Source organism: Trachinotus anak, unplaced genomic scaffold (assembly GCF_046630095.1).
Source record: "Trachinotus anak isolate AG129_WGS33_773 ecotype Australia unplaced genomic scaffold, CSIRO_AGI_Tana_v1 ptg000010l, whole genome shotgun sequence".
Classification (NCBI taxonomy): domain Eukaryota; kingdom Metazoa; phylum Chordata; class Actinopteri; order Carangiformes; family Carangidae; genus Trachinotus; species Trachinotus anak.
This window is the reverse complement of record NW_027273861.1, coordinates 1215118-1239478: the sequence shown is the minus strand read 5'-3', so window position 1 is coordinate 1239478 and position 24361 is coordinate 1215118. Positions and strand designations below refer to the sequence as shown.

At 43.3% G+C, this 24361-nt stretch overlaps 1 protein-coding gene across 7 annotated transcripts in view; it reads left to right on the top strand.

The window, feature by feature from the left end:
* Nucleotides 1–24361, top strand: part of ptprfa (protein tyrosine phosphatase receptor type Fa) — a 278371-nt gene that overhangs the window by 158642 nt on the left and 95368 nt on the right. For 4 of the 7 annotated variants that reach the window (XM_071486773.1, XM_071486772.1, XM_071486770.1 and 1 more), the window contains 5 exons: nucleotides 4794–5063; nucleotides 7807–8388; nucleotides 11783–11919; nucleotides 12513–12657; nucleotides 19041–19346. In XM_071486773.1, the coding sequence (XP_071342874.1) occupies nucleotides 4794–5063; nucleotides 7807–8388; nucleotides 11783–11919; nucleotides 12513–12657; nucleotides 19041–19346 (1440 nt within the window). The remainder of the gene's footprint in view (nucleotides 1–4793; nucleotides 5064–7806; nucleotides 8389–11782; nucleotides 11920–12512; nucleotides 12658–19040; nucleotides 19347–24361) is intronic. The other 3 variants (XM_071486775.1, XM_071486774.1, XM_071486776.1) reach the window with 1 other exon arrangement.

Sequence of the window (24361 nt, the reverse complement as noted above, 5' to 3'; positions counted from 1 at the left end):
TAACTATTGACTAATTATTGCTGATACTAGAGTAAATACACACAGCTTTTCACCACACTAGTGGCTCCAGGAGTGGCAGCTGGATGGTCAATTGGTCAGTCAGAAGTATCTCAATAGACTGTGAGTGGTTTGAAATCTCGTGCAGACATATTTGTTCTCCTCAGTGTGAATTGTTTTAATTTTGTAGAACCCCTACATTTTCATGTCGCACCATCACAAAACAATAGTTTGTCCAGACACTTTCGCACAAGTCTCAGCTGTACTTAATGTTTAGATGGAATATCATGTTTAAAACTTCACCAGCTAAAGATCAGATGGAAGATTTGAGAACACCACAATGTCAAAAATCAGTCAGATGGTGCAACAAACACAAGCAGTCAGGTGATCAGATGTTATAAACAAACCTCGAGGTTGCAGCCTGGACCTGTCTGATCTGAACATCCATCACAGACATGGAGAGGCTGATCGGGAGGCCCAGCAGCCTCTGGACGTCAGTGTAACGCTGGGAAGACGTTGGACTCTGACGACTGTAATGACTCCAACGACAGGTGTTAAATGTTGGATGGAAATGAAAATCAGGTTGACATCAAAATCCAACAGTGGCTCTTTGAAAAATGTAACTTTGTATTCAACGTAAACTTGACATATTTAGTTAATGTGGTGTAAGCCCACTAGATGGCAGTATTAGAGTATTTGAGTAGACTGGAGGAAATCTGTTGATTTGGAATCAGCTTCTCAGTTTAAAACGCCACATTTAGAAAGAATTTACTCTCTAAGTGAGACTGGATTAAAACACATCTGGTTGTTGCTCACCTTCTGGGTGGGAAGGACAACCTGTAGAGGCAGCAGGGAGCGCCATTATTTTAACCTGAGCGAAGACCTGACACAGACTGGATATGAACAGGCAGTTGAGCTTTAACAGATATCAAATCAGCTCAACTTCACTCCGTGCCGCTCATAATGTTAATAGCCAAGCTGCACTCTTGCCCAGATACCTAGATATACAGTATCTAGCATCTAATGGTATTTGCTTGTTCAGATCCCCAGTTTGACCACCTGTGATTTTCTTATTAAAAACATCACAGACACATTATATGCTACACAGTCGTGTTGTCTCTGGTGGAGGATTCTTGCTAATTTAAAGCAAACACTGTACAGATATGCAAAGCTTAAATGACACAAAGCTGTAAATATTCAAAACTAAACGTGGCTGCAACAGGATTTTGTGGACAGCCCTGTCCACATCACTCAACTTCTGTGCTGCTTCTCTAAACTGGTGGGGCACCGATCTGACTCTACTGCAGGTGACACACTGTAACTACCTCACACAACCCCACATCCAATAACCTGAACTATCACTTGAAGATGCTCATTGGTTTTCTATCGTCTATTGTGACGTATTAATGCAGACGCCAAACTCAACATTTTGTTCCAGTGATTAGCCCAGTGGAGCAGGCTGTGCGGCCCACTGTGTTTCTGTGGTCAGCATCATCATCAGCAAACTGAGTTCAATTCAACTCTCACATTATTTTAAATAAAAGAAAACTTTTATTTACAACCTGTCTGATTGTCCAGCCAGTCACTGGACCTATTTTAAGCTGCATTCATAAAAGTCAGTAGCAGTAAAAGAGTTAAATTATGACAAAAACAATGATAAATGAATAAATAATATAGTAAAGCACAAAAAGTAGGAGGCCTGTTGTTGATCTTGTCTCTGTTTTCATCCTTGATGTACATGGACTAACTTCTAGGGAAGAGCTGGGCTGTTTTCCAAGTTTTAAAGTCAGAACTCAGCATGAAGTAAGACTGAGTCTCTCTCATTGATCAATAATGGTACTGATCTGAAAATAAATATTTTTGCTATTGTACCTTTACCTTTAAGCCTCAATATGGGTGCTCTCCAATATCAAACACACGACCAGCCAAGGTGAAAAATATTTCCCCTGAGACTCCGGCTGGCCTGGAAGTTTGCCCCTCCATCTTCCTCCTCCCACTCCAACTCTTCTCTCCTCCCCCTCCTGCTCCACACCATGTTCTCCAGCCTCCATAGGAATCTTTCTTAATGCCAGCCATCTGTATCTCAGAGCCTGCCGCTCCCCATGCCAGCAGACAGTGATGTTGTTGTGTGAGCCGCAGCCAAAAAGACACACTCTCTCCTCACGCATGCACGTGTCAGTCAACTCCAGGATCATCACCTCTCACATTACATCAGGCTTGTCTACACTGAGGCAGAGTGGTAGAATGTGTAACTTTGCTCTTCTTTAGTTAAACCAAGACAAAAACCCCAGAAGAGCCTCTGAGCCACAGTGTGAGATCCTCTCACCCACACTCCAGCCCAGAGCTTACTTTACACTTCATGAGTCAGATTTTCTTGACAGTATTGTGCAAGAGTGAGGACTTCACTTCTGCAACACAGCCATCTGCATATTTCATACTCACACAGTACTGTTGCACTGACTCAGATGTAGTGTACAGAGGAAGTCCATCCCAGCGATAAGGGGAGGTTTTTAAGGAAGAGAGAGAGCAACAGGGGAGAATCCTCCAGGCTTCTCTCCAGCACTGTTGGTGCCTCAGCGTCAGGATGTGATGGAGATGCTCCTGATTAGCGGCATGGTCCACTCCAGGGGCTCAAACTCTGTGTAGATTTATGACTAAAACTATGTGTATGCACAAAAGAAGAAACATGCAGATGCATGCGTTGGCCAGAACTGTAAAGACGTGTGTATACAAGATTCTGTTTTATTAATCTCACTCATTGAGAAATTGGATGCGAGTGCATGAGCCTCATTTCTACTCCCACAATTAACCATAAATGGATGAAGACTCTCCTTCATCTGTCAGTCTGCAGACAACAACACTGTCTGTACCAAGTTATCAGGCACACAAAAAACCAACACAACTTCACTGATTGTTGGTGGATCACAAACAGGAGCTGATCAGTGAACTTTAATAACTCCAACTGTAAAGTCCTGTTTGACTCTGACCTTCATCTGTCAGGACCTGAGTCTTCATCAGGCTCCAGACAGGCTCAAACTGTGATCAGTGAATATTCAAATGGTCTGGAAACAGTTCACAGAATGACTCACAATAAAAAATGAGGATATAATAAAATAAAAACAATGCTAACGGAAACATTGAACACAAACACAATTGTTTCTGTTTATGAATTATTTCTCATTTTCACTTCACTGTATCTTTAAGTTGTCTCACTCTACAAAACCATATGTACACATGGTCTAAAGAGTGATGAGGTGATCACAGTCTCACATTCTGTGTTCATAAATACCAGTTCATGTCTGGAACATGGCAAACACTTGGTTTTTGTGTGCACACATCATTATACATCAGGCCCCTGGTGTATTTTAATCCACAGCAGGAAACCCCAGATTCTCCAGAGACATAAAGCTACATCCCTCAGACACAGGTTCTCAATTTACCTCATTTCCATGTCAACATAGCGCAGCCTAATTTAACTGTTAGATCCAATCACAGAGCTGCCATAACATCAGGTCATGATATATCGACACGATAGGGCTCTGAGGGGACAAACTAATCGCTTGGTCCCAGACTGAAGTAAAGACTTCCTGCAGTGTTCAGCTGTGACACAGAGGAGTTCAGTTGTCCTGACAGTGTTTGTGTCTGCTCTGAATGGCGACACTTGAAGGCGGGACATAAAGCCTGCTGTCACAGAGAGAAACAATGAATCATAGAGATGTCACAACTTTCACACAGTCTCCCCCCTGTCGTCATGGTGTTGAACTCAGAGTGATGGAAGTAGAAGTTAGTGAAGAATGGAGAGGGTTTGAGATGATCCAGCGGCCACACCTGGTCACTGATTATAACAGAGCTGACACATGTAGCCTCAAAACTACAGCCACACCTCAGAGCTGCAGCGGCTGCAGAGACGCCACATTGAGCCCACATAGAAGTGGTCGTGGGATTGTTGGTAGTGAACATGTCACAAGCTGAAAAACAAACTCATTGCCTGTCTGTCACAGTGAATGACCGAACAGAAACACAGTTACTGTGGGTACAGTACAACCTGATCATATAAACACACATAGAAATATTTGTCTCGTGTTGTGGAGGGAAACAAGCAAAGCCTACCTACAGCAGAACCGATGTTAACCATATAAAAAGCAGCCTCAGGAAATCAGATGCTCCAGAAAAGCCTCTGATCTGAAGAACGGTCAGTGTTTTACTTTCTCTGATTTGTGATGATTTTACTACCACTCACTACTCCTGGCAGCCATTGTTTTCTATTCACTGCTGCTCATTATCAAAATCAAGCTGCAGAGACTTGAGACTTGCAGACGTTCAGTTACCATGACAGTGATCTTTGCATGCAAATGTAGATTGATTAAAAGGTCTGTGCTGCAACAGTAACTTAATGACACAATGACAAGTGGACATGTTCACTGATAACTGTTAAAATCAATGCAAATAAATAGAAATATGATGAAATCATAAATAAACTCACCCACTGAGACCGATAGATTTCCATAGACATGGACTGAGACTAACATTAACACACAGAGCTCAACCAGCTCTAAACCAGGTCTATGAAAACCTGCCTGTAAATGAGGTGAGAAAACATCCCCACCCTCCATGACAAGTCTCACACAGAGCGTGATGGGACAGTGATACTCAGGCTCCTCCGTCCACACACTGCGGTACAGTACAAGCCAGGCCGGTCAAACATGGAGTCAGCTCTGTGGTCCAGTGACACCCCCAAGCCCAACTCCCCCACCCCTCCCCTTCTCCTCTCACACAACCTCTCTTTACCCCTGCAGTTCGTCGTGTGCCTCCCCGTTTCTCCATCCCCCCCACCAATCATGAGGTGATGCCCGGCGGCAGTGTCAACCTGACCTGTGTGGCGGTTGGCGCTCCCATGCCTTACGTCAAGTGGATGGCCGGCGAGGTGGAGCTGACCCGGGAGGAGGAGATGCCTGTTGGCCGCAATGTCCTGGAGCTGACCAACATCCGCCAGTCTGCCAACTACACCTGTGTGGCCATATCCTCCCTGGGCATGATCGAGACCACGGCGCAGATCACCGTCAAAGGTGAGCAGCAGGCATGTGACCTCCGGGGGGACTGAACAGCTGAGTGTTACAATGTGCTCATGACATGAACACCAACAAGTGGGCGCACAGGTCATCCTGCAGGCGTTCCCATAAAACAGCACACAAAGAACTTCAAATCTCACACAGACTTTCACCAGGACTCAAACATGAACTGATTAGAATTTGATGTCAAAGGTCAAAGTCTCACTGACCTCACAAAATGCAGTTTTTGGCCATAACTCACAAATTCATACATTAATTATGATACAATTTAACTCTAATGTCAGGAACACTGAGGAAGGAGAGATTGTGATCATGTTTCCTGATACTTGGCTGGTTGGTGGTCTCTTGTAGTCTGAAAGGTGAATAACCCCAACTCTGAATACTCAATAACTTGAAATACTTGAAAGTTTGATCAACTTTGTGGTGGGGAGCCAGGATTCTGAGGTGATCTAATACTTGAACTCCTCGACACCACCACCAGAGAACCGCTGCCATTATCTTTTATCAAGGCAGAAAACATCATCATCCCTGTCCTCTTCAAAAAATCCACTTACCACTAATTTGTACAGATCCCCGAAGGATCACTGCGAGAATTTTATGTGCCTTTTGAGCCAGAGACAGTGTGAGCCGGAGACAGTCAGAGCCAGAGACAGTCAGAGATGGTGACAGTCAGAGCCAGAGACAGTCAGAGCTGGAGACCTGTTTTCAGGTCGTCGGTACGTCCGTCCCATTCTCGTGAACGTGACTCCTCAGTAACACCTTGAGGGAATTTCTTCTTTCACTTGGACTCAAGGACAAACTGATTAGATTTTGGAGGTCAAAGGTCAAGGTCACTGTGAGCTCACACTTTTTAGCCATAACTCATGACTTCACACAGCAACTATGATGCAAAATTTCACAAAAAAACATCACTAAATCCTGGATCTGAAACTAGCCTGAATGACGGAGGCAGACACTGCGAGGTGGTAATTCTAGTTTAGCAGACCTAATGCCCAGTTGGAAGCACAGCTCAGTGAGCTGAGCCATACTGGGGCCTTGCACTGGGAGCAGCTGAGCAGAAATGAGACGAATAGTTAAGAAAGAATGGAAGAAGAAAAGTAGCAAGAGAGAACGCAAAATGTATTTTGTGAACAGAGCTTAAAATATTGTGAGGAAACGCAAAACATACTGCCACTAAGGCAAAATATATTCTGAAGTAAAGCAAAATAATGCAAGGTAATGATAAATATTGCAAAGTAACACAAAATATATTGTGAGGTAACGCAGAAGTAGCCCTCAAAAAAATTCTCACTGTGATCCGTCTGGGAATTAGCAACAGCAAATACATTTTATAGAGTAGTTCGGCCTGGATGAAGTTTTTTAATCAGTATAAGAAGAGAAGTGTGTGATGTTTGGTTGTATTTAGGCAACTCAAACTACTTGGTTAATTCCAGAAGAAATTACTTTGTTACTGTTAATTTTCGAGTCATGGCTGCAGCTTTTATTTAGAGACATTTTTTCTGAAGCAGGCTCCCATTTGACAAAGGCCTCTGTTTAACACGTATTTTCTCTCACAGTTTGCTAAGTAGCCTCCACTGCCCCTTATTTGCCACAGATGATCTTTACTGTTAATGCAAACTCCAAACTTTGATCATGTTTACCTGTTAAAATCTACAGGTAACTAATTCTGTCAGTAAGAGAGTTTTATCATGCTGCTCTCACTTTCTTTTCTTGAACAATTTGCTTTTTTACTCAAATTACTTTTACGTTGCTGTTTTTGCTGTTTGTTTGTTTGTTTGTTTGTTTGTTTACAGTTGCTGTAGTAAGTAAATATGAGCAGTAACAGAGACATTGCGTCCTAACTTGTAACTAATGTTACCTGTGAACACAGTCCTGGCGTCCTGACAGGGAAACTGAGCAGTATATGAAGGCACATTCTGGCTTGATGAGAAAACTTTGACAACCTGAAGCTGCACTCAGCCAGAGACCGCTCAGGTTGACATGTCTGGACTGAAAAAGAAGCACTGGACACGCTGCCTGATAATAAAGCAGGCGTTAAGACTGGAGCAGCAGAGGGCTGGAGCTGAAAGCCAGTGAGCATTTCTACACAGCCCACTGCTCTGTTTCTTACTGAAGCACAAAGTCCAGACCAGCGTCTGAGCTGTGTTAAATTCACACTGAAGATGTAGAGAAATGCCTCTGAACGTCATGATGCAGTGAGAGCTGATGTCTCTGCTGTCATGTGGAGTAAAAGTCAATTTCCAGATGAGCAACGTAACAATGAAAACTGAAATGAGTTTCAGTTGTGCAGGACATTTTTCATGTTTGTTATAAAGTGAAGGGAGTGAACTGATTGAAAGGTTCTGTCCACACAGGGACACTGCAGGGACTGTGACCAATCAAAACCAGATCAGATGAAGATTTCATGTATTTAATGTAATTGTAGTGGTTTTGTTGTGAAGGTTTTCTGTTTGTTTGCCTTTTAAGCAACACTGTGTTATCTGTGAATTAAAGATTATTGTCACAAATTATTTAATTCAAGAGCACAAATTAATGAAAGTCTCTTGGCCTTTGACATCTGGGGAGCTCCAGATGAAATGGATGAATAGTTCTGTCATGTATCTTTGGATCAGCTCTATGCACCCACTTGCCTGGCATGAGGAAAGCACAGGCTCCTGTTAGAGTGACGTGTGGAACAGCTCCACGTGTTCCTCCTGTATGTGTGTTGATGTGACTCTTGTCTGTCTCTGCTCTCCAACAGCACTGCCAAAACCACCCACCTCCCTCATTGTGACAGAAACCACAGCAACCAGTGTCACCCTGACCTGGGACTCTGGAAACCCAGAACCGGTGTCCTACTATGTGATCCAGTACCGCGCCAAACTGTCTGACAACGGTTTCCAGGAAGTAGACGGGGTAGCTACCACCCGATACAGCATCGGCGGACTCAGCCCCTTTTCTGAATATGAGTTTCGCGTCATGGCTGTCAACAACGTTGGCCGGGGCCCCCCCAGTGGAATTGTGGACACCCGTACAAGTGAGCAAGCACCCTCATCACCTCCTCTTCACGTGCAGGCTCGTATGCTGAGTCCCAGCACCATGCTGGTCCAGTGGGAGCCTCCAGAGGAGCCCAACGGCCAAATCCGGGGCTACAGGGTCTACTACAGCTCCGCACATGATGCCCCACTCAACACCTGGCACAAGCACAACACAGATGACAGCCAGCTCACCACCATCTCAGGCCTTACCACAGATATCACCTACAGCCTGAGAGTGCTGGGCTTCACGTCGGTGGGAGACGGGCCTCCCTCTGAGGTTCTGCAGATCAAGACCCAGCAGGGAGGTGAGGACGGTGTCACTGCAAAGCCATGGCACCAGAACATTATTCTCAACTCTAAATGTAAAATAATGCTTCACATGGTGAAGTCCTGTATTCAGAGTGTTACTTAAAGCTGAATGAACTGGTTCAACAAGCTGTTAACACAACACTGACACATAGACAAGTATACAGTTGTAATGTCAAACGTGGAAGCCGACAGCTGACTAATCACAGACCCAGCAGACACTGAGCGACATTAGTTTGTGTGGTTTTATATCTCACTGTTTGGTTTGGTTAAAACAAACTCTGGTGTCTTTGTCCAGTCAGTGTGTTCAGTTTGAGCTGTCAGAGACCTGAACCCTTGTGTGGCCCAAACAACCAGACCAAGACCAGACCAAAACACAGTCTCACAGTCAGCCTGACTGCAGTTCTTTTGTGGCCTGAAAAGCAAATAGATCAGCTGTAGGATTTTGTGATGTTGTAAACAATGACATGTTCACAGCATGTAAACGACTTGCTGTCTTGCGTTCTTCACCGACTCAGAAGAACATCTGGCTATTTAGCTTGATTGAACTTGAGCTCCATACCACACACTAACTGTGAGCAGGGTTTGAGTATGTAGTGGATTCACACTAGAAAAACAGTCAGTAAGTACAGAAACAACACTGCTGTTGATATGCACAGTTATCTCTCAATGCAACGTTAAAGGAAATTGAAGGGCTACTCACAGCTAATCATCAATCCAGGTATTCTCTGGGTCTGAAGCCATACATCTAACACCATAAATGTATTTATACGATGTATGTATTTTTACGTCAAGATCCAATTATTTCCTGAGCAATTGAAACTATCTCGCAATGTTAAGGGAAGTGATAAGAAACAATTCCTGGATCCATCCCTTTAACTGGATCACACCAAGTTTAATGATGTCCCCCCGGTCCACAATCCATCCCTCCTCCAAGTCCGGTTCAAATCAGTTCAGTACTTTTTGAAAAATAAAAAGACATAGGTGAAAACATGATCTGCTGGCAGAGGTTTGTTTCTGCTTCCTCAGTCACACTGTAACAAGCAGCTGAGAGCAACTGAACTTGGTTCCATTGCACCTCTGCTGCTGGGTCATTAGAAACATGAACACTAACAAAAGCAGCAGTGTGACACAACCAGCAGTCTACAGCTGATAGTCATCTACACTGCTACATGGAGTACCCTTAACTTACACCCCCATGAAATAATTCATTCTTGGGCCATTAGAGACTTGTACTAAGCCACACATGTAGCTAAGTGTGTGTGTGTGCAAGAACGTATTTGTGGCAGTGGTCCAGACAGCAGAGTCTGGGATTCATTTAGTCACACTTGGTTCACTCGCAATGGTTTGAAAAACAGAGCTGTAATATGAAACAATATTCACCAGCTGAGGTGAACACAGTGGGTAATTTATTGTACAAGGATATTCAGGAGCAAATACAGTGTGTGTGTGTGTGTGTGTGTGTGTGTGTGTGTGTGTGTGTGTGTGTGTGTGTGTGTGTGTGTGTGTGTGTGTGTAATATGAAGGTCTCACACACTTTCTACTCAAGGACAAAGTGGCTGACCAACTTTATTTATTGTGGAATAGAGTTCAAAACCCTGCCACGCTCACATAAATCATTATGACTCCAGTGCATATAACAAAGTCTCATAACTACTCTCAGACTGAGAAGGAAGGCTGGTCTGCCACGTAGTTTAATCAGCACATTGCTGTGATTAAGGGAAAATTCTCCCAAGTCACATTATCTATTATGTGTCCACTATATCATCTCATCAGAAGCAACACCTACACCCACATCTGTTCAAGGAAGCAGTAGTTTATATAAACTAGTAGTTGTAACAGGACACAGCCCCATCCTCACTGATCTGGAAGCCACACTGGAGATTCACCTTCTTTATGAAGGAGGGATGTTTTAATGTAAAATCTTTTAAATAAAAAAACATACACATACACAGCACTTGTTAACAATAACATCTACATTCTGCTAATATGTTGTTAGAAGGTTTATAAAATGTGGAGCTTGTCTGGCTCCTGGAGTTCTGTGCCAACTGGACATGTAAGTTCTCTTAATTTAACAGTTGTCTCTCAGGACTGCACACAGGTTCTTATTGGGATAAAAGTAAAAAATATTCAGCCACATGTTTGAGCCTCAGTCAGTGGTTGAGCTAATGCTAACTTTGGCTCTCTGTTCTGGCAAGGTTTCAGGTGTACTTAGCCCCGCCTCCCTGGCTGTCTGAATCTGTTTTTATGAGACTGTCATTGGTTAACTGCAGTTCAAGGTGGAAACACTCAGTCATGGTGTTGACTGATTATTTCACTCATCATATGTCTTTATTTCATAAAAAATTAATGTGACATTAACAAGGTGAAATACTTGAGTTTCATTCGAGGCTCTTTAATAATGTTAAAGTGTTGTAAAAGGTGGAGGGTAGCATCTGTTGGCAGCCAGTTCTGAGCTGTGTTTTAGTACAGCAAATTATTCCTAATTAGACCTTGTCACAGATTGAAGCTGAGCAAGATTGTGTTTGCATTTACGGAGGCTACTGAACAAAATATACTCATAAAAGTGATGAGGGTGTAAGTGGAATTAAAGTGAAATCATAGTGGGGAGATGTCAGTCGAGAACAGTCTCCACACACACCTACTGTCCTAAGAAAAGCTCTAACCTACCTCAGTGAGAAGGAGCTTTAAAGCTGCAGTACCTGGTTTTTGGCCTTGGTGGGGCAGCGAACAAGCTGAATAATCACATTATACAGTTGTTTTCACATCAGAATGACATTATCATTCATTTGAAGTGGTGTTTGTATCCAACTGATAAATCACAGTCTCCTTTAGCTCTGCTTTGGTCTCCACCAAATCTGCTACATTAAGTTCACTGGCTTTACCTTTGTCTGCTTGCTGCCTGGTGCTGTGTCGCCAAGTGTTTTTAATAGAAACTACCTAAACTGAGGAAAAACCACATCAGACAGAAATCATTAGTCAAAGCAGAGTAAGATCTTAAAGTGTAGTTCATCTGGGAGTGTGTTTGGATTGACAGGAGTTTGACCTCAGCTCCACCTACTGTGGATTTCTGGCTGCAGTAACTAACAACATAACACAGCTAAGTGAAGTCTCGCAGCCGGGGGCGTGAGACACCTGTTACCTTTTCTTTTGTAAATGTGATTCTAAGTTGACATCACCTTAGAGGATTTGGAGGTGATGACATCCTCTCTACCTCCTCAGCCTTGTTGCTGTTCTGAATAATGATGAGTATTGACTGAAGCATTTCCCGACTCCTCAGTGCTCGCTCCCACTTCACCTCCTGACTCTCCTGCTCTGTATTTCCCTCTCTGAACACACCCTTCACCGTCTGTCTCTCTTTTAATCTCTTCAACTCTTTATTTCTGCCTCCAGTTCCAGCTCAACCGTCTGCTTTTGAGGCCGAGGCCGAGCTGGATTCTCGCATCATGTTGTCCTGGCTCTGGCCTGTCCAGGACCCCATCATTAGCTTTGAACTGCTCTACTGGGAGGCCAACAACCCCACAGACAAGGTAAACAACCTTAAAACAGTGTCCCTCCAGTGTGATAGTTTAATGGGATAGATATTAGCTCTGAAGTGTGTACTATGAATGTATTTCAATCAGGAGAGACTTAATTTGTGTAAAGGAGTAAATTTTTATTGATGTGCAAAACAAGAGAGGAAAAGTGAGAGATGTGAGTCTTTGGTGATCAGAGCCCATCGTGATGTCATCATATGTGAAAAGGTGGTGAGGCTATGTGAAGTATAGGAAACCCCCCGGGGTCTCAGCCCTAGTGGGGCTGATGATGGACGAAGAGGAGCTGGAGGTCTGGATGTGATGTGAACTCTGATGAGCTCAGTCTGCACTGAATGTGAAGACTGGAGGAGTGTCACAGCAGAATACACTGACATGACAGTAAACCACACCTGCATCAGGCTGAGGAGATGAAGAGCTTTATCTCAGGAAGTACATGAGGAAATTTTAGCTGTTTGTGTTGGTTTTGATTTGAAACCTGGAAGAAATGAAACCCCACATTATAAAAGTAGATAATATGTTCAGTATGTGTGTGTTATACATGTGTATGTACCATGGCCTTCATGGTCTCATGCTTTTTATCTCCACAGCATCGTGTCACTTTCGGCCCTGCAGGCTCCTATGCAGTGGATGGTCTGAAGCCAGATACGCTCTACATGCTTTCCCTGGCAGCACGGTCTGAGATGGGTTTAGGAGTCTTTACTCAGGCTATTGAGTGCAGGACTGCTCAGTCCAGTAAGTGCTGCTGCCCTCTTATGTCACTGTCACACGTGCTGTTCAGCTTGTTTGGTCTAGGTGACAAGAAAAAGGATCAACTGTTGCCAGGGGCTAAAGTGGGATTTGGCCGGTGGGGGCTGACACATGATCTGTGGGAGGGGCCCCTCTCCTGCCTGTGCGTAGACAGTCACATTTATTAACTTATTATTCATACGTGTCTGAACAGTCTTCCAGATCATCAACCAATCAATAACCCGGTTGTTGTGTGTGTATATGTATGTGTGAACAGTACAACTCAGCCACGGAGATGCACTCCCTACAAACAGGTGTGTGTGTGTGTGTGTATAGGTGATGCCATAATGGCATCAGATGTCACTGCTGGTGTCGAGGTGCTCAGTGTGTGCGATGGCGTGTCAGTGATGTAGCTGAGACATCTGAATAATGTGTGGATAAGCACATGGGTAACGTTCAGCTCACCTGCATTGGCATCACATTAGTATTAGCATAGCATATAATCATCATATCTGGCCTGCCAGATTATTTTGATAAGCAACAGTTATACACAGAATCACTTCCTCTTTCGCAACTCTGCCGACAAAATAAAAGTGTGAGAATGTTTTTTGGAAGCAATGCTTTATTTCAAGCTATTGTGAGCTTTTATTCTGATAGTTCTGACAGGAAGATCTGACATTTCTGTTGCTTTCTTAACATATCTCTGAAAGTTTCTATATTTAGATATTTCATTTTAAAAGATGCTAACCAGACCATGTTAACTGTTAAACAGCTAGCCCGCTGACTGCAGCTGCAGACATCAGTCCTTGTCCTGCTCTGCAACCTTGGTGAGTTTGACGTAGCTCCACATGAACCAGTTCTCCACCCGAGCAGAACAAGAACCACCGTCACCAGCTGCAGTCCAGGATGCTGGACTTACAGTCGGTCTGTGGGACCAGAGACCTGCCTGCAGACAGGACAACCTGAAGTGGGACGAGCCAGGCAGCGACTGAACTTTCAAATTAAGACACTTAACATAGCAGCTCATAAATAAATAATGGCGCTGTCCAAACGAATACTCCACATGAACTAAGCAAAGAGTGAGATTGGCTGTGACACAGTTTGTGAACAGAGAACAGCCTTGTGGATGGCCAGTAGCAGTGAGCTGACAAACATCTGAAAAAATGACAAATTGACAGAAGAATACGAATCACAACTTCCGGTCATGACTTTCACAATAAAATGAGAGTAGAAACAGAATGCAGATCATGATTAGGATCATGGACTGCAATACTACCAAAAAATATTGTCACGTGATTTTTTTTTTGCCAGATTGCCCACCCCTACATGTGACTGTGGGCCACATGTAAACAGTAACAAGGTAAATTCCAGTTGCATTTTTATGAGTCACTAGTGATATGGAATAAAGAACACAAACTGTAAAGGTATTCTTTGCAGAATTTTATTTAAAAGCAATGCATGGACTCATATGAAAAGTCATCCCTCTCAATCATCACTTATGACCAGACCCTGATCTCTGCCTGTCATTTATTATTTTCTTATTATTTTGCTGTGTTCCAATAAGAACGTGCAGGACTTCTAGCATAGCAACTTTTCGATATGGAATTAGGGACCTAATAGATAAGAAGGTAAGAAGACGTGTAAAATCAAGTGCCTCAAGTGCAAGCACAGACAGCCTGTGTACACAGAGTAGGCTGGACCGTCTGCACCACCAGCCTTGGGAAGGTTCCTGCCCTGAGGAGGACAACAGCTCAGTTTAGTGGATTCTGTGGTCAAGCTGTATGTTCAGTGTGTTGAACCAGAACTGAGGTGATATCCTTCTGCACCTGGAGCAGTCTGCCATGGCTCTGGCTGCAGATGTAACACTTCTGCTAACAGATAAGATATGAGCTACAAAGGTCCAGGGATGCTTCTCTCTCCTCCTCAGGGAGTTGGCTGGGTACAAACATAAATCTAAGGAGGAGACATGAAAACTAGGAGGGTGTTGTGAATGCACCGTATCAGGAAGGATGGATCTCTAACCAGTCTGTAGAGTTATATTGACAGCTGATGTAGGCTACAGTCCAGTGAGAGCTGGATTCTGACTGACAGCATTTACTGGACTGAAGAGTTGACTCTTCATATGACGCTCAATGTCTCTGTAGATTATTCACTGCATCAACACCTACCTGTAGATGCCTCTGTTTTTGTTTTTGGGAGCAGCCATCAGCATGTTCACATTTCTATTTATTTTTTTTAGTTTTTGAGACACTGAGTGAATCAACCTATGGATGAGGAGGTTCACACAGTGATGTCATTACACCGTGCAAAGGGAAACAGGCAGAAAGCACTGAGTGAGAGACTCAATGATGGAAAGCCATAGAGGTGTAATGTTATTGCTGTTAGTCTCACAAAACTGTCCTCACATGGAGGCTAGCTGCTATAGACAAAGCAAACATGTAGCTGTAAGGAAGTGACTGCAGACATCACGTCTGACGGGAGGGGTGACGATGAGTGTCTCGAACGTCATTGGTCACGCTGTTGCAACACAACACAGTTAGCTGTTTAGTTAGCAAAGTGTTTTCAGCCTTGCACACCCAATACAACTGCAGACACACAAGCTGATGGATGTGTAAGCTCTAAATATGACAGTGTGCACTTTTTATAGATGGTCATAGACATAAGTTGACATTTGTCTTTTTGACTGGTTGTCAGTCTCACACCGTACCTTTCATTCTGCTATATTCTGATATAGGAAAATGTTTAGCACATATGCATTAGGAGCTTGTGAGGTAAGAACCAGAGCAGTGAATGTCAGTCCATCAGTCTTTCATTAAACAACAGCTTAACTTTGCTGTCATCTTGTTGCATTTTGGTAATTCCAATACATTCCATTTTCCTCAACTTGGCATTTACAGTGTAATGTTTTCAGTCAATATTATTCATGAGATGTCACGCTACAGAGTTCTGTGTGAGGCATAAAATCCATTGTTCCACCCGAGCCATACTTCATAGACACACCACTATTTTCAGATATTTTCTGCTTTCTGTGGTCTGTTTGTAATAAATAACCAGGGACCAGATGCATAAATGAAGCGTACACCCAAAAAACTTTTCCCACACATGAATTGTTTTTTATGAACAGAAGATGTGCAGTGAGACTGTGATCACCTCATCATGCTTTTGACCATGTATACACATGGTTTTTAGAGCGAGACAAGTTAGACACAGCGAAGTGAAAATGGAAATAAAGGGGCGACAAAGGGGTGACCTGATGGCTGAGCGCATATGCTCTGAGCAGGCGAGTCCCTGGTTCAACTCCTGGTCATACAGCAAGTCATGATGTAAGACCAAGCAAACACACAGACTGTTGCACCGTCATCATGACGATCATGTTCCTTCAAAACCATAGTCTGTCTCTAGAAATGTGACACAGAGGCTGCTGACGTGCAGGACACTAACACTACTGGACACCTTTAATTCAGAGCTTTACTGCATCTCCAGAGAGGCAGTGATCCAATGATCTGGTATTTCAGACAGCTGATATTTCAGACAGCTCCCAGAGGGAACCTAAGCCCTCTGTCAGAGGCTTGTTTCACCCATCAGGAGTGGAGTCACTGACCCACCAGTCACACTACAAACTACAAAACTAAGTTTGATTTCCACTCTCCAATCACACCTCTGGCAGCCAAACACTCATGTCAGGAGATTTGCAAACAGGCCCAAAGGCCCTGACCACTGCTGTCGTCTCCCTCCACTTTTCCCTCTATCTGTCCATCTCTGTTGTCTCTCCTGTTTGTTCTTGTCAGGTTATAATTGTCATCACCTGTTCTGTGTGTTGCAATGACAAGCGACTGTGACAAGGCAACAAGTTGTTGTTGTTAAAGTGAGATGATACAATCACATTATTCTTGATATTGTCCCTCTGTGTTGTTACGGAGCAGAACCACCTGGTGGTCATACTGTTGCAAATTCAGTCATTAATCAAAGAAAACCTAAACATCCACATTACAGTGGAGTCAAAGTGCTGCTGACCCTGTGTATCATTCGGTGTGGCTGAGAATTTAATTCCATTCAATCTCCAGTGTACATAAATATCCACAAACTACTCAGAAAGCAGATATAGACTCTTAGAGGAATCATCAGTTGTTTTCAGTGATCTACTGGTAGTTGTTTGTCCAGCAAACAGGAACTGCTGATAGTCAGCTTCAACATCATTTCAGTGGTGTCAGTGTGCTGAAATGTAAACAGTTATAGGCTCTTAAAATGAGGCTGTATCTGACATCGCAACGACACATTTGCTGAGTTTTTACGGGATCTTGCTCCCCTGATGGCTTTAATCTCTACTGTCATCATATTGCCTCCCACTCAGGCCTGTGTGGTGGTGTTAGCATGTTTCCATCCATCAGACTAGCAAGAACATTTTCAACTTCCTCCATTTTCACACAAAAGTCAAGTTTCGTACTCTGCAGATTAAAAAAGGAAAAATGTAGAACCAGCAGCTGAGAGGTCCACTTTAAGATACGAAGACATCTGTCTGAATGACAGGAGGAGCAGCAAGTTCACAGAACAATAGGTAATCTCAGGTCATTATTACCAGTGGGGGTGGGAATGTTAAATCACCCAACCTCCCCTAAAGAAAGAAATCCAGTTGGGATGGCAGTTAAGTTTGACGTCAACAGTCAGCAGCTGCAGCAGTCAGCTTGACTCATGAAAAGATGTGTGTAAGTTATTTTTCTATATAGGCAGTCTGAGAGGCAGTCTTTAGCAATCCCAGAGACACAACTTCTTCGGTCGCGCCCCTTCGCCCTCCCACTCTGACAGTGTGTGTGAATACACCTTCAGTAAACAGGAATTTAGTTGTTACCCAAAATATTCCAGAAAGAATGTTATAGTTAAATAAATATAAATGTAAAAGATGATTTTATATACGGCACTGACAGAGATGTAGGTGTAGGGCAATCATAGAACAGTGAGCTTGTGGAGGAAAATTATTGACTGAATAAATAAAACCTCAGTCCTGTGCTTCTTTGGCTGCATTGTTTATCTCTGCTACAGAAAAACACATTCGTTCTAAAATACAATATAATTTAGTCATTTGTGTGCATAAATATAATTGATCAAGTGGCAATTTATTCTTGCCCTTCTGAAATACACAGAACTCACATTTGTAGGTTTGTGGCATTTCTTCTGTCCCAGACTCAAAGTGGTGCTGCACTTCTCTGGGAGTGTGGGTTGTAAACCTGCATCGATGCAGACTCAGTGTTGGGGGGTAATAGGTTTGTGGTGGACCCTCCAGAGTGAGAGGTGGTAGGGGGAGGGTGCAGTCCATGCAGTTCATTTTTAGATCATTCTCTTTCTGTTGAAATGTTAATTCCCTTTCTCTCAAAGCCCCTGCTCCAAGTTTTTGTATTTTCCATAATCCTGCTTATATTTTCCACTGTAATGGGCTGCAGTGCATCTCCCACACATGGTCTGTCTCTTTGATATATTGCACCACTGCACTCGTGTACCTGCAGGTGCTTGTACGGTTGATCTTGAACGTCTCTTTCAAGTTGTCACCATCACCTCTGCACACCAGCCTCCAACTGTTCAAAACGTAACCTTGCTGCCAGATCAGAGGAAGGGATGACGGCCCCCTGTGTCACCTCTCCCACCTGCTGCACACTCAACTCAACTGTTGCTTTTGCTGTTGTATTGTGTTGTATTCTGCTCTTGTGTATCAGTGTGCCTGCTCGCATTCATCTGTTGTGTGTCTGTTTTACTTGTCAGTTGGTGAAACTTCACATTGTACTGTGTGTGTGTGTGTGGGGGGGATCACTGTTGCTTCACAGACATGTAGCCACATTGTGAACGATCACCCTTTTTTATCTGCCCTCTGGACTGTGACAATCATTTACAGAAGAGGATGAACTTCTTTAAGAAATGTCACTGCTTTCCTCACAACTGATTGAAATCGTGGCCAAAACAAAAAAAGTAGGACCAGAGCTTAAATTAAGTTTAAATTTAAATTATCCTTTAACGTTGTTGAAAGAATTTGGCCTTGGTTAAATATTTTAAAAGTCAATGTCGGTTTGATGCATTCGCTTTTTCAATCTCCTAAGTCCTAAGCTTTGCACTTGTAACCATCCACCTGAGCCTACTCCCAACATCATCTGTGGGGGATAAGGATTTCACACATGCTGGACTGGAAAGAAATTGCCAATGAACAACAGAGATAATGTTTCTTTTTTTGTTTTTAGTCAAAACACATTAATAGAACATGAACAGAATCTGAAAGACGTAGACCATCAAACCCAACAAGCCTGTTTCTGTAACACATTGTCACTCAGCAGTTCAGAGGGTCAGTTGTTCTGTCTTCCATTATCAACCCTCTCTGACCATTACCCTCCCTCCTCCCCTCCCATCAGCCCCTTCAGCCCCTCCCCAGGAGATACACTTGTCCAGCCTCAGCTCCACTAGCATCAGGGTGAGCTGGGTGGCTCCGCCCACAGACAGCTGCCACGGGGAGATAGTGCGCTACTCCCTAGCCTACCAAGCACTCACAGGGGAGGACATGGAGCGCCACCAGTTGTCAGGGATCGGTGCTGAAGTCACCAGCTACGTGCTGGACGACCTAGAGAAGTGGACGGAGTATATGGTGTGGGTGAGGGCTCACACTGACATTGGGCCTGGCCCAGAGAGCCCCCCAGCCCGCATCAGAACCAAGGAAGATGGTATGTTCATGATGTCCTGCAAAAATCCAACCTCTGACCTTTAACTAATGATTTAATTTGTTTAAATTCTGTTTTTCCTAAACCTAAGTAGTTTTCTAAACCTTGACCCAGTGTCCTGTCCTGTCTCGTGATCTTGTGCTGAACGTCTCTCTCCTCCATCTTCTGCTCTCTGTCTGGACATCTTCACCTTTCTCCTTCCTGTCTGAACAAGTTTTAGGATTATTCCCATGAACTGACACTAAACTGATCAAATGTGCAGTATGGAGGAAAAATATCAAAAAATTACTTCAATGGTAATCTTATACCATATTTACCATTAACTGACAATGACAGTGACCATGTAGACTCTTCCTGGCCCGTCGTCTGGACTGTAGCTGAAGCTCAGAGAAGCGGGAACTTCAGCCTTGAGGAGTCGTAGCTTTTATTTACTGACAAACACATCTCTTCCTGGAAGGAGCTCCTCTCCTCCTGAAACAATATTCTGTCTCAAACTTCTCAAACGTACTGCAGATCTCGTGCAGAGATGATAAATCTGTGTAATTTGCTCATTTTCTTGCAACTGCTGCCTCTGCCTCAGGTTTATTTTCAACACGTCTGCGTATGTGCATAATGCTGCAATATCATGACTGATCTCAGTACAGTAGAAGCTGAACCAAGGGCAGTTTACCTAGCACACTTTGGCTGTAGCTAATCACCAGGATTATCCTCAATGCACAAACTTCCCAAAAAATGCTGCTCCACTTGACAAACTCCAACCTTCGTCAGCAGACAACACCCTGCTGCCACCACAACAGAACAGTAAATTAGATGACGAGTCCAACAGGCATCAGATCCTTTATGGGACAGAAAGCTGCTCTGAGATCAGATATATACGTAGAGATATTTCTTCATGTTAGTATCATTCTAACTGATGTCTGTTTGGCCGGACCACAACCGCAGGGCCAGCCCTATGGTTTTGAATGTCACTGACTGACTGACTGACTGACGATATTTCCACCACTGATCAGCTGAGTGTAACGTGACTGAGTTGGAGTTCCTGGTTCAAACAGGTTCTATTAGTGAGGTGTTTACAGTCTGTAGCACATTGTCACTAGATTTACAGACTTTTTTTCCAGACTGGGTATAAACCTGGTCCACGTCTGGACCGCGTGTGGATGCAGACCAGAGGCTTAGAGCTACACCTTTTGTTACAGGCAGTCTACTGAGCCGCTGTGGTTCAGGGAAGAGGAGGAGCTTCAATACACTGAGCCTCACCTCCATTACAGCAAATCAGCTACTTTCATTACATGTATCCTTCTTACTAAAGGAGGCAGAGGAAGAACTGAACATAAGACACTGAGCAGAGAGAGCAGGAGAGAGGAAGGGAGAGAGAGAAGTCATCAGAAAGGAGGCTTCGTACTAACAGCTCTGACCAGTTCTACATATCAAACAGAGGGAGTTCGACATAAAGACCTGCCTCTGAGAAAAGTCTGTGACATTCTGGAGCTGGAACTAAATAAACGCTGAGCTATTAGACAGATCGCCTTTCTCGGGGTGCCTTGGTGGCTCACCTGGTAGGGTGTGTGCCATTTGAGATTAGTCCTTTCTGCAGTGGCCGAGGTTCAAGTCCAGCCTGTGACAATTTGCTGCGTGTCATCCTGTTTCTTGCCTTCTCACTCTGACTCATAAAGGCAAAAACCTGAAAAAATTACTTAAAAGAAAGACAGACAGACTTTCTCTTCTAACTTTCTCTCTGATCATTTTACATTAAATCCAGCTGAAATCACAGCTCAGTCTTTGTCTTTCATTTATGAGTTTGGTGATTTTTTCAGACAATGTTGTGGTTATAAAATCAGGTCCAGACTTGCACTCAGTTTTGACTGCGTCTTTTTTAAGCTTCAACAGGGCAAACACTGCCTGACCTGTTCTACCACCAAACTTTAACGCCAATATTACCAAACATTGCTTCTGTGTGAGATTTGAAAATCTCAAACTTTGTTGACTACTTGTGGTAGGATCAAAGTCAAACAGTGATACATACAGTACTGCCACCCATTTGTTTTATGTCAATAACATTAGGAATCACAGCACAGCCTTCAAGAAGGAATTAATCCAGGTGAACTGGACTTGGTTGTAGATACCTGAAGATGTGTTCTATAACCAGGTCCAGTGTCCTCTCGGTTAACCATGATCTGGATGACTGAGAATCCTCACAGACAGCTGCCATCCCAGGACTATTGGTACTAGCATCAAACAGTGGTTTCTAGAGCCTGGATAAATGCAATACACAAGTTGTATGAGTTTTGAGCACTATGTTTCATCAGTCAGGAACAGTCAGTGCTGCAAACTCCTCTTCAGTCTGGACCCTCAGATGGTTCAACATCTGAAAAAGGAAGGCACTGCAGCCAAGGAACCAAAACTAAAAGATAAAGGTATTTAGCTCTGAGACAGGTTCCTCGGTGCCAATTACCTGTCGTGATTGTGTCACAATAACTGTATTATTGTGATATCTTTTGAAAATTAAAACAAAAATCTATTACCCAAATTCATCTTGAACTTAGTTTTTTTTTGTTTATGAATTTGAATGTCGGGAGTCTGTAACCATAACGATACACAAAAAGAGCAATTACATTTAATGGATGGTGAAAAGGCAAAAAAACCCACAAGACCTAACATCTGTGATATTATCATATGTGTTTTAATACATCAATATTTCATTTTTTAAATTTCACCATTATTGTCAAGATTGGTATATTGCGACAAGCCTAGAGCTGATAAAGAGTTAAAAATGTGCCAATAGACAATTTTCACTGGAAATTGTTTCACTCTTTTAAACTAAAACTTGTGCCATTAGACTAATTAATAAGACACAAAAACCTGGAGCCTGTTTTTGTTGGTTTTATTCAACGGGAAGTGCAAATGGGCCCAAGACTTATAGAGAGATCAATGCCCCCCCAATATGAGAACGATCTTTTATATTATTGCAAAGAAGAATGTGGGAGTATTCGCCCTACGCTGGCAGCTGGTGATTTCCGGCTGCACATGCAGGTAACCGTAAATTCTCCGAGTCAAAACAAGCAGGACCACAGATAAAGAACCACTCCTTCACAGTCAGGGGCAGTTAAGCTCCAACAGGAACAGTTTATCAACTACTAAGGGGTTAAAATGAGGTTACGTGAGAGCACACGTACACTGGCCCACTGAGAAGACAAGGTACAAATACATTCACACTAAAATGTACCACTAAAATACCGAGCAATGAAGCGGTACTACATTGTCATTCATCATTATTATTAAGTCCAGTGCCAACGTTCAGGGCCACTGATTATAAATGAATAGAAAAAACATATTATCACTGAATGTAGTTAGTTTTTTTAAGAAGTGTAACCTTTAAATTTGAATAATTTTTAAATTATGTTTGACTTTACTGCTACCAACGTAACAATGAGTCTAACCAGTCCTAAGTCCAGTTTTATGACCGGTCTGATTTCCTGCTGTATTATCTCTTAGAAGTCACAGCACCAGCTTGTGCTCATTTCACAACATTTTGTGAGACCTCGGCTGCCACCGACCTCCTGCCTGCTGTCTTCCAGCATGATGACCTGGCTTTAGTCTGCTGGGCTGCCACCCTGCTCGGCCAAGGTGTCTGGAGAGTTGCCTGAGCAGCAACAGGACATGATCTTTCTCTGACGGCAGGTCTGAGGCGCTCGCTATATGACCACTCTGATTGAGTCTGGTGGGACCACCATTCACAGCACACATTTGTTATCACTGTCACTGCTGAAGACCACTCAGAAGCAGAACGATGCTGTACAGCAGCTGCACAGCTGTAAGTCAGACAGCTTTACAACAAATCCTTTTCACCTTTTTTAGGAACAATGAGAGCAGAGAGTAATGGGCTGGAGCCTCTCGACAAAATCAAAGCATCAAAGGATAAGTCCTGGACAATGTCGTGGAGGCTCACAAAGTATAACAGCATATGATGGAACCTCTCCTCTCTGTTAAAGCTCACTGTTCTGACTGGCTCAGGTCTGTGTCACTGCTTGCAAATAACTCCAGGGGCTGTATTACAGAAACCTTTCTTAATGCTTGGTAACCATGGTAATTAGGTAAAGGACCTGATTTAGGAAAAAGCCTTTACACACGAATAGTTCTTGAGTCAATGTTCCAACTCTGAGGACAGAAAAAGTGTAAAAACTTGCATTTTACTTTACTTTCCATTTTCTACAGTTCAGAGGGAAATTAAAGCAGAACCCGGCTGGGTGAGTGGTAGCCTTGCTAAATCAGTTACTTTGTCATATTTCTTTTTGCATACGCTCAAAGACAAAGTCATCAAACCGGATCCTGTCTTTGGTGGCTGCTACTATACTTCATATTTAGAGTGTGTGATGTAAAGATGTGAATGAATGCAAAGCACAGCAGCGTGTGGAGGTTGTTCTGGTTGTGGATTTCTTGATTCTGAGGGAGGCAGGAGAAAGAGGATGCAGGCAGGCTCACACACTGGACACAGTGGGAGAGAAACAGAGGAGACAATTAAAGGCCACAGCAGCATTTGACAGCTGCTGCAGAGAGTTCCCAGCTTCCACAGTGAGTCAGAGCAGCCCTACAAGTTTAAAACAGCAAGGACTATGTCAGCCTTACAAAGTCTACAGTAAGCACCACACATCTCCATGTTACACAGGGCATGAATAAGAAATGAAATGGAGTCCGCACCCACAATGTTAGTGTTAGTTTAATCTGTCTTTATTAAATGAAAGTCAGGTAGTACAGTGAACAGTGCAGAGTCTTACTTTTGAGCTGTGAAACCAGGATAGCAGACTCCTATGTTTCTGCTCGCCATCATTAGCAGTCACTCATGCACCCTCTCGTCCACACAGATCCCTCTGCACTCTCAGATAAAATGGTTAACGATGGTTTATGTCAGTGTTGTCTTTACATATGAAAGTGATGTGTAGTCCCCCCTCAGCTGGGGTGGTTTTTGTAAAGATCTCTGTCCTTGTTGAAACACTTAGGAAAACAGTGAAGCCTCCTCTCTC